This window comes from Megalobrama amblycephala, linkage group LG22 (genome assembly GCF_018812025.1).
Source record: "Megalobrama amblycephala isolate DHTTF-2021 linkage group LG22, ASM1881202v1, whole genome shotgun sequence".
NCBI lineage: Eukaryota > Metazoa > Chordata > Actinopteri > Cypriniformes > Xenocyprididae > Megalobrama > Megalobrama amblycephala.
This window is the reverse complement of record NC_063065.1, coordinates 10,273,601-10,284,616: the sequence shown is the minus strand read 5'-3', so window position 1 is coordinate 10,284,616 and position 11,016 is coordinate 10,273,601. Positions and strand designations below refer to the sequence as shown.

The window sequence follows — 11,016 nt, the reverse complement described above, 5'->3', positions numbered from 1 at the left end:
TTCAGAAATCATTCTAATATGCTGATTTGCTGCTCAAGAAACATTTCGTACTGTTATCAGTGTTGAAACAAGTTGTGCTGCTTCATATTTTTGTGGAAACCATGATAAAGAATACTGTAGAAAGTCCAAAAGACCAGCATTTACTTGAAATAGCCATTATAAATGTCTTTACTGTCACTTTTATTCATACTTACCCCAAAAATAAATAGTAGTGTGCCCAGCTTTTGAAACACTTTCATACATAACAAAACAATTTTATTCAAATAAATGAGATGCATGACAAATCTTTATTAATTACACTGGTTCTCAACACAGATTATTAAAAAACAAATTTCTCTATAATTCTGAGTTCTTCTGCTATACCCATATCAGAAGAAAAGACCATCAGATTAATGTCACAAATCAAGAGATAAAAGTTGTTATTCTGATAGCTCTTTCAGATACAGGCATGTCTGTTTCCACATCTGTTATCACAGCTGAAATGCAAGGCACTTTAAAGAGAGATCTGAATGTTATCATTAACATTCTTAAAAGTAAGGCAAACACCCACTGTGCGCTCTCTGCTTGTGTTTTACAGTTAGTGTTCTAGCAGCTTGATTAAAAATAATTTGTGACTGTTAGTTTCTCGGCACATTATCAGGAGATTTGCATCTTGGGATTTTGCACTAGGGCTTTCATCACGGTCCAGTGTACTCGAAAACTGCAGCTGCTCCCATTCCAGTCCCAATGCACATGGACACCACGCCATACCCTCTGCAACAAAAAACAACATTATGAATGGGAAAAGGGATTGTAATATTTATTTACTGCTATTGTATAGTTAGGCTTGCATTATTAGGGCCACACGATGTGGAAAATGTGGACGGAATCTCAAATCTAGTCATAAAAATGGAATTTACTGTATAACGATATTCAGAAGAATTGAAACAGAAAACATGGAATTTGGGTGGGGGAGGGGTACAAAGTTCTATCATGAAACTCTAGATGGCACAGGCTCATATGTCCCTGGTTCCTGCTGTATTGGTAGCCAATGAGCTTGCTGCTCAACATTCAAATTCTTGCCTATTGTTTGCAGCGTGCTTTCAGAAACCCTCCACCTTCCCCAGCTCCACCTGTATAGATTTGCTATGGGGGTGATTCATGTATGCTTGTAAAGCAGCAGCATAGCAGGTCTATTTCGCCAAAACCAAACACATTAACACTGTCATACTCATTACCATGCCAAACTCTCTGAGAGTTGTCATGACAGAAATGTAATTTGGGAAACAGAAAACACAGCAGCCCTACTGTATGATGCTTTATGTCCATTTACCTCTTGCGTCTACGTTTGAGCTCATTGAGCAAAGTCACGACCTGTCGAGCACCAGTGCAGCCCAGTGGATGACCCAGAGCAATGGCCCCTCCATTAGGATTCACTTTCTCAATAGGAATGCCCAGCTTTTCGACACAATACACAGCCTAGAATAATTGTGAAAGTTGCTGATATTAATAAGAGGAAAATACTTGAAAACCTGGGGGTAATCCAAGAAAATGTATCAGTCACCTGACTGGCAAATGCTTCATTGATCTCAAACACATCTATATCATCCACAGTTAGACCTGCACAAGCAAATATAATAACACGGCTCATTTACAACCATTATTTTGGAATAATGAAAATGGAAAATCTATTCCAATACATTTTTCAAGCATGATTACTACTGGTATATAAATGGCTCAAATGAGCATAGAGGAACAGTAAGAGCAGCTGTACGCTCACCAGCCTGGCTGAGGGCTTCTGGGATAGCATAAGCTGGGCCAATGCCCATTACATCCGGTGGAACACCCACTACAGCGCTCGCCCTCAGCACCCCAAAAACAGGAAGTCCCATTTTCTCCACCGTAGATCTCCGCCCAATGAGCACCGCCGCAGCGCCGTCACTCACCTGACTGGCATTACCTGCAATGGGAATGAAAAAACTGAGTTATGGAATTTAACATCCAATTTCAAAAAAATTCAGTATGCACACCAGCTGTGGTGCTGCCGGTTTCCTTGAATGCTGGTCGCAGTTTGGCAAGGCCTTCTAAGGTAGTCCCAGGCCGGATCCCATCATCCTTTGTAACAGTAATGGTGCGCTCAGTGCCATTTTCCTCCACAAATTTAGTAGTGACTGGTGTGATTTCTTGATCAAATAAGCCCTTTTTCTGCGCCATGGCTGCCCTTGTGTTATAGAAGTCCACAAACAATTGGCACTTTAATAGAGTTGCTTTGAGTGCATTTTTTGCAAAATACTAACAACTAGCATCTATGAACTATTCATAATGTCATGGAAGCGCCTACTTTTGTTGGGAACCGAGAGCAAAGCTGTCCTGCTTTTCCCTAGTGATGCCATATCTCTCAGCAACATTCTCTGAGGTTATTCTGAAAGGAAACATACAGAAAACTGAGAAAATAATGTTTATTTTAATGTAAAGATTGAAACACAGTATAAAAGAATAACATCTATACCCCATGGGAATGATGCAGTCTCTGGCTTTTTCATTGTCCATCAGTCGGGGGCTGATGTCTCCTGGGTTCCCCGGCGAACGGAGGGACATGCTCTCCACACTGCCATGAGAGAACAAGGAGAAAGAGATGAGCTATATATAAGATTTTTATTCAAATAGCTTTATTGGCATGGTAAAAAGCTTTACATTGTCAAAGCATTGGTAACAATAAATTACAGACATAAACTACCAGTCAAAAGTTTGGAATAATTCGTTTTTTTAACGTTTGTGAAAGAAGCCTCTTACGTACACTCACCAAGGCAGCATTTATTTGATCAAAAATGCAATAAAAATAGTAATATTGTGACATATTTATACAATTTAAAATAACTGTTTTCTATTTTAATATATTTTAAAATGTCATTTATTCCTGTGATGGCAAAGCTGAATTTTCAGCATCATTACTCCAGTCTTCAGTGTCACATGATCCTTCAGAATTTATACTAATATGCTGAATTGCTGCTCAAGAAACAATGCTTATTATTATAAATCACGAAAAGTTTTTGCTTCTTAATATTTGTTTGGAAACTGTGATACACTACCTATCAAAATTTTGGGGTCAGTAAGATTAAAAAAAAGAAAAAGTAATTAATACTTTTATTCAGCAATGATGCATTAAATTGATTAAAAGTGATAGTAAAAGCATTCAAAATAATACAAAAGATTTTTATTTTAAATCAAACATTTAAAAAAAAAAAAATGCCACAATTTCCACAATAATATTAAGCAGTAAATACCGTTTTCAACATTGATAATTATAAAATTATTAAAATATGTAAATATGTTAATAATATTTGAGCACCAATAATAATTGAATAATAATTGACAATAATTGAGCAGCAAATCAGCATTTCAGAATGATTTCCGTAGGCTCACGTGACACTGAAGACTGAATTATGCAAATAGAAAACAGTTATTTTAAAATGTAATAAGATTTCACAATATTATTATTTTCACTGTTTTAAAATTAAATAAATGCAGCCTTAGTAAGCATAAGAAAAAAAAAAAAAAAAAAGCAATTATTTCAAACTTTTGACTGGTAGTGTACTGTACAAATTTACACACAATTAAAAAAATAATGATAACAATAAACAAATATAAAAATAATAAGGAATAAGCAAAAACAGAACAAAATGATTTGTTTTATTATCGTACACAAATACTATAGTATATACTGAAATCAACAGTAACAAATGTGGCATACTAACCCACAGGCAAGTCCCAGGTCATACGAACCTCCTCTGATTCCACCTTAAAATGCAGGAAAAAACTGTAACTGTAATCTTGTATTTATGCTGCAGCCCAAATTATGCCATTTCAGTACTTAAAATCTAATTCTTACCTGCAACATTAAAAAGTGCTTGTAGTCCAGAAGAGCACTGCCTGTTTACAGTGTAGACAGGTACAGACTCAGGAAAGCCGCTGAAAGGTGAATAAAGTCTTGTATTTTATAGCCAATTCATATGTTTAGGAATATCTCTATTTATTATGAATTCATTGCTCATTTCACCTAAAAAAATGTGCGATTCGAGCCATAAGTGCTCCTGCACCAGGTTGTAGCACATTACCTGAAAAACAGCAGTATGTGTTCATGAATGTAAGTTACTCTTCATATATATTGTTGTGTTATGTTATAATGTTTTGCTCAGACAGGCTGTCATCTGACTTACCAACACAAACATCCCCTAGTAAAGAGGGCTGCAGTCCCACATCCTTAATAACTGCACTCATCACAGCACTGAGCAGCTCATCTGGGGTAGTGTCCTAAAATATATAAATATTATATATATAGACAGACTTTAATAGAGAATGTAGTGAATGTCACGGTCAAGCAGTCATATTGACCGATATCCCACCTTAAAAGATCCTCTTTTCGCTCGGCCGATGGCTGTTCGTAGCCCATGAACCACAACGATATCATTTGGATCAGAAGCTGATGCGCTGCACTGCCTCATTCCCACACGTTTATTTGACGACAAATGTCCCGACAAAACCTGCACTCTGTGCATATTTAATGACGAAAATGTGGACACGAAAACAATAAAAGGATAACCGTTTATTGAGATAAACACAGATGGTTAACAGTCACTGAACTATGCTCTACATTTCTCATGATGTTTCCTGGTGAACCTTGCTTCTCTGGTCACACTGGTTCTCATTGGCTAATGCGTTCTGACGTCATCGTGTTGAATTATGGGGAATGAAGTACAAATGTGGAGTTCCTCAAACTATCTATCTATCTAGAGAGATGGGCAGTATTTTTATTAAATGTATTTAAAATATTTAAAGTATTAAATTACTTTTGAGTATTTTGTAATTTGTATTTTCCTTAAAGAAAAAATCAAATGTAATTTGTAATGAAATACTTTGAGAGAAAGTATTTTGTATTTAAAATACCAAAAATGCATTCAAATATGTTATTTTATTCTTTCATACAATAACTTTCATCACCAGGCTTAAAGGTAGGGTAGGTCATTTTTGGAGAGGCTAGCAATAGCGAGTTAGCTTTGAAAGCATAAGATCCCACCTTCCCTTCAGTGGGTCTCCAAAGCCACGTCTCCTTCAAAACACATGAACGCACACAGCAGGGAGCAAAAGCGTCACGAAAGACAGCGTTAAATTACCTCATGCCTCAAAGCACATAACATTACAATAATAATGAACATAAACAACTTAAAGAGCTCTGACCTGTACCACCTGACTGCTTCAGATTAATTTCGGCGTTGGTAGTGTTGTCATTGAAACGCATAAATTCGAGTCACGGACCGCTCCGAGAATAACATCAGGAGTTGTCATCTCTTAATTACGGTAGTTATGGCGTGAGCACAGCATAAGCTCATTGTTTTGGTTCAGGAGGAACTGTAATGGTACATATTCACATGGCGAGTTGGTGTCAACGCTTGATGGAGGGCGTGTCTGAAGCTTGGTGCTGACCATCATAGTGACAACAGCCAATCACATTACTTTCCGTTGTTGCATGAATGCAAGTGGCTAGCGTCTGCGCTAGGGTATTTACATATGGCGATCTGATTGGCTGACGTTTGGCTGACACTTTTCAACAATATCTATATGGGCGATTTCAAAACACTTCTACAGAGATTTACGAAACGAATCAGTGACTCGCAGCTCCAAAGTCACGTGATTTCAGCAGTTTAGCCGTTTGATAGGAGATCCGAATCACTGATTTGATTCGTAAAGCTCAGAAGCAGTGTTTTGAAATCGCCCATCACATTATTGTTGAAAAGTCGTTATTTTGCTTTTTTGGCACACAAAAAGTATTCTCGTTGCTTTATAATATTAAGATAGAACCACTGAACTCACATGAACTGTTTTAAATATGTTTTTAGTAGCTTTCTGGATCTTGAGGAGGAAACGTCATTGCTGTGAATGCAGGCCTCACTGAAATATCCTACGCCTTCCCTATTCAAGTTACGGAAAAAAACGAAACTGGCGCCGCGTTCGTTCCGTAAGTAGAATAGGGAAGGCGTAGAACATTCAGCGTAAGCGTTATGAAGAATGCGGAAGCGGAAAGTACGTTCAAGGCGATATTTTGTTTATAAAGCATAAACGGTTGTATTTTTTCGAAAATGACCGATCGTTTCGCTAGATAAGACCCTTATTACTCATCTGGTATCGTTTAAAGCCCTTGAAGCTGCACTGAAACTGTAATTTTGACCTTCAATCTGTTGGTAGCCATTGAAATCCACTGTAAGGAGAAAAATCCTGGAATGTTTTCCTCAAAAACTGACGAAAGAAAGACATGAACATTTTGGATGACATGGGGGTGAGTAAATTTATCAGGAAAAGTGTATTTAAAAGTGGACTAATCCTTTAATGTAAATCAAGCAACAAAAGAGAAAGACAAAATCACTCACTGCTCCTGACTGAATAACTTTAGTATGTTTATAAGGATCATCAATCTATATTTAATTGTTACAGTGAGCACTTCAAATGATTGCATGTAAATTTTGTTTGTATTTGTGTATTTTCAAATTACAAATTACTTTTATTTTAATCAAATATATTTTTTTCTATCTATCTATCTATCTATCTATCTATCTATCTATCTATCTATCTATCTATCTATCTATCTATCTATCTATCTATCTATCTACACAAGTCTACATTTTGTATGCAACCCTCTTATTTTTTTTTTTTTTTTTTTTTTTAACGTAATATTTAATGCTTAGAAAATTGTAAAAATCACATAAATCAGGCTTTTAAACTGTTTCGACATGCCACAGACCTGTTACAGACCTGTCTCCCTATTTTTATACCCATTTCGTCGATGTTAACCACAGTCGGACGAGGGCGCCAGAATCTCACGCACACTCCCAGCCCTCTCTAGCTCGCGCGTCATCGCTTCCTGAGGCTGACATTACCCTCACTCGCTCCTCTTTGGAAAAACTCGGCGTCAGTCAATGTTTGCAGAGAGGAAACTTTCTTCCTTTGACGGCGCGCAGTCGACGAGATTTGCAGCTTTCTCGAGCACACACCGCTCCATCTGTTTGGATTACTGGCATCTGCGACTCCAAAAAAACATAAACCGCAAAGGTTTTCTGAAGGTGGATTTGTGCGGTTCTCCTCAATTTGTGCGTGTCAACTGTATTCAAGTGCGCGCAGCTTCCGGATATATCACTGTTTTTACTGTATCTCTCGCTCAAGAGCGCAGTTTGCGGAATTTTCGTCTTCACGGCGTTTAAACCCAGTGAATTGCTCGCTTTGAATCGCAGCTTGGTTTAATTAGTCTTAAGTGTCAGCCCCAGCATGAAGATAGCCACTTAAGGTGAGTTCAATCTAGAATAATAATGACTGCATTTATATTAATGGTAGTGTGCAAAGACTTGCTATAGAGAGTAAAGTACAATTGTCATTGTGTTTGATACACATAAGGCATTAGACACCAGTCCACAGAGTACTGCTATTAAAGAAACGTATGCTGAGTTTATGTTGTGTTTTGTTTAGGCAGAACTTCACACTCTGTGAGGAACTAATGCTGAAATTATAGGCTACATGACATTTGTTGTTGTGACTGCTTGAACCTACTTGGACAACACTGTTTATCGTTATAAAATATATAAAACTATGTATTAAAATATCTATATGTATGTCTTTAGTATAGTCTATATTGGTCATTATATGAAATGGGACAATTTTCTTTGAAATTTCTGTTAATCTCAAGAAAAATGACTATGTCTTAATATATGTTAGTATTTGGATATGAAAAAGTAACAGGGTTGACAATTTACTCTTCATCTAGCTAAAAGATGTTTATTAGAAAGAGTATTTAATGTACTTAAAATTTTTGTCAGTAATAATTTTGTATATTGTACAAATTTATGGTAACAGAGTTGACTGATTAAGTCCGTTACTGACAAATATAATAAAACAAATTGGAAGATAAAGTGTCTTTGATGTTCTTAAAGAGCATGCATAAACAACAGATATTTTTGTAATTTATAGAACTGTACATTTTTAACAAGAGGGAATAATGATTTTAACAGGGTTGATGCATAACCTGAGTACACAAAAGTATGGTAACAGTGTTGACTGTTTAAGATCGCCTCTTATTTGACAAACTTGAAATATTAAGATGAAATTATTTTAGACACATCCTTGAAGAGCACATATAAAGGGGAATTATGATGTTAACAGGGTGGATGCATCTATATAAGACTATACTATAGCTGGTTTAACTACAGTTAAATATATTAAAGCCATATTTGATACTGATATTAATAGGGATACTACTATAAAGTAGAAGATTGATGGAATGTGCTGGCTTGCTTTTTCTTCTCGCACTCTTCTTTCAGTCACTCATTATCCCCTGACTTTGAAATACTTTGAGTTTATGTTTGTTTAGTAAAGATTGCTCTGCTTAATGAGTCATTAAATATAGGCTAGTGTTTCTGCAATGTGCACAGGTCTGTCTCAGCCAAGCCTATGTTCAAGAATGTTTCTCACAGCATGAGGAAGGAATCCAGATGAACTTTGTACCTTCATTACGATGTTGACTGGGTTTTTTTTAAACTAAGACACCAGCCGAGCATTACTGAGTCATAATGCTCACCTCAGACTCAGGTGCGGTGAAGCGCATGCATGAACAGCCTTTTATTGAAATCACATTTGGGGGAAAACATCCTATGCTGGAGATGCATGAGTTGGATGGGATCTGAGTCATCTGACCTTAAAGTTTATCATCTTTAGACAGGCCTGCTGCACTCATGTGTAGCCAAATTCTCAGGGTTTGTGTTTATATGCTCTGGTTTAGGAGCATCTTGACAGGATTTTGAATTCGCCCTCCCTAGAAATGCAAGGAAAAATGATTAGTCTGTCAGTTTGATCATTAGACCCCTAAAGATTTCAGTATTAAGAAAATTTGTTCACTTGCCATCACACACAAATCTTCTTCATGTCTGATGGAAGATCTGTCCAGAGCAGACAGGAACATTTCGAGGCAAATATGTCGACTTATAATGGATAGTTCAACCTAAAATTAAAGTAATTTACTCACCCTCAATCCATCATAGGTGTATATGACTATCTCCTTTCAGACGAACACAATCGGAGATATATTTAAAAATATCCTGGGTCTTCCAAGCTTTACAACGGTAGTGAATGGGGGTCGTGCTTTTTTTGGCTGTCTGCCGGAAGCTAGTTATTATAGTTAATGAAGTTTTAATTATGGATATTTTTCTTATAAAAACCCATCGCTTTGCTTCAGAAGGCCTTTATTAACCCCCTGGAGCTGTAATGGATTATTTTTATCATGAATGGATGCATTTTTTTTGGACTTCAAAATCACGCCCCCTGTTCACTACCATTATAAAGCTTGGAAGAGCCAGGATATTTTTAAATGTAAGTTATAACTCTGATTGTGTTCGTCTGAAAGAAGATAGTCATATACACCTTGCTTGAGGGTGTGTAAATCATGGGATAATTTTCATTTTTGGTTGAACTATCCCTTTAATTTCACCTTGACTCATATTTTTGGGAATCCCTTAAGAACTGTTTTGGGAGAGAGACATTGGAATCTGTGATGAATGGCCACCTTAGATTAGGATGTCGCAGAAATAGTATTTTATCCTGTTCCCTTAGAGAATGTCTGTTTCATGGCTGTAAGTCAAAGTGTTGTCTGTTCAGCCACAGATCTTCATGATGGATCATTAGTTTTGGGCCTAATCTCAGCGCCGGCTGACTAGACACGGAGGAAATCACAGCGGTCTTATCACTTGCTTGAGTGATTGGACACGCACACGCCAAAGAGCCAAGGGCCAGGGGTCAGTGTGATCTGAGCAGCTCCTATGGGCTCTTTCTCTAAAGCTGTGGAAAGAAAAGGGTTGGAGCTTCGCCTCGAGTCCAATTTTGATAAAGAAAGAAAATCTGTTTAAGTGTAAGACATCAAAGTGTCTAAATTTGGGTCAGGGTTTTCCAGTTCAGAACTGGTCCATTATCTGAAAAGTGTTCATCTAAGATACCATCCAGTTAGTGTGTTAATTAGAAGTAGTTTTCTTGGATAGTGATAACACGAGTTGCATTTGAGGGTTTCTTATCTAATTTCATCCTGTTAAGCACTTTGGTAGTTCCCTGTTTTAATGAGACGAAAGGAAGCCTTTTAATTAGGTCCGGTGTGTCTGACAATATGAAGTGCAGGTGAATTGCCCTTATCAGAAAGAGTGGGAGAAGCACTTAGCAAAACTCGAGATTGGAAAACATTGCCTTTTTATGACTAACACAATACAGATTAATGAGATTATTTATAATACAGACAATTTTTTTGTTCAATATATTGTCTTTATTGTTTTTTTCTCTATAGTCAATTTTTTTATGTATATAGCTTTTTTAACAATACATATTGTTTCAAAGCAGATTTACAGAAATGTGTGAAGTTATTTTTTATATTATCTTAATGCCTAATTGTGCACATTTAGCAGTTTAGAGATGGGTATCAGGATGGTTTACATATGGTGATGATATAACAATCAAACAATTAAGATTTTCTATATAATATCTATCGCTTTACAGTATGTAACTGCACTGTATGTATGCCGATAGCGCTTGGTACATTTGTAGTACTTGGAACTTGGAGTTATTAAAGGGGTTATGGCAGGGATTTTTTTGATTATTATTTTTTAATGTTCCTTGAGCTTCACTTATAATGTTAATAACGTTTTTTTGCGCAAAAAACAAGTATACATGCTGAATTGATCTGGTGTTAAGGGGCGGCTCCTTTAAAGGGTTAGTTCACCCAAAAATGAAAATTCTGTTATTAATTACTCACCCTCATGTCTTTCCACAACCGTAAGACTGCCAAAGTCACTCCCCCCAGTGGTCAACCACTGAAATTTCGAAACATTTATGATGTAACGAAGCCTCGTTTACTGAAATCACGTGACTTTGGCAGTTGATACATGCTCCGAACCACTGATTTGAAACAAAAGATTCGTAAAGCTTTGAAGCTTCATGAAGCAGTGTTTTGAGATCACCCAT

General features: G+C 36.7%; 2 protein-coding genes across 2 annotated transcripts in view; one reads left to right on the top strand and one right to left on the bottom strand.

Moving 5' to 3' along the window:
* Positions 1-268: 268 nt before the first annotated feature.
* On the bottom strand, positions 269-4,673 carry acaa1 (acetyl-CoA acyltransferase 1). Its single transcript, XM_048174966.1, has 12 exons — positions 4,383-4,673; positions 4,197-4,290; positions 4,037-4,094; positions 3,869-3,948; positions 3,735-3,777; positions 2,489-2,587; positions 2,321-2,401; positions 2,010-2,200; positions 1,760-1,939; positions 1,544-1,599; positions 1,313-1,458; positions 269-753 (listed from the first exon to the last, which is right to left on the bottom strand). The coding sequence occupies exons 1-12, from the start codon at positions 4,533-4,535 to the stop codon at positions 678-680; spliced, it is 1,257 nt and encodes a 418-aa protein (XP_048030923.1). The 5' UTR covers positions 4,536-4,673; the 3' UTR covers positions 269-677.
* Positions 4,674-6,890: 2,217 nt separating this feature from the next.
* The window catches only part of map3k22 (mitogen-activated protein kinase kinase kinase 22), an 81,729-nt gene continuing 77,603 nt past the window's right edge, over positions 6,891-11,016 (top strand). The window contains exon 1 of the mRNA XM_048174035.1: positions 6,891-7,312. The gene's annotated coding sequence lies outside the window, so the exon portion shown is untranslated. The remainder of the gene's footprint in view (positions 7,313-11,016) is intronic.

Bases quoted from the DNA above. Each gene is read 5' to 3' on its own strand.
- acaa1 (XM_048174966.1), bottom strand. From the start codon at position 4,535: ATGCACAGAGTGCAGGTTTTGTCGGGACATTTGTCGTCAAATAAACGT. The intron at 2,402-2,488 runs GTATAGATGTTA...GTTTCCTTTCAG, and splicing joins GACTGCATCATTCCCATGGG to AATAACCTCAGAGAATGTTG. The intron at 1,940-2,009 runs GTGTGCATACTG...TTCCCATTGCAG, and splicing joins AACCGGCAGCACCACAGCTG to GTAATGCCAGTCAGGTGAGT.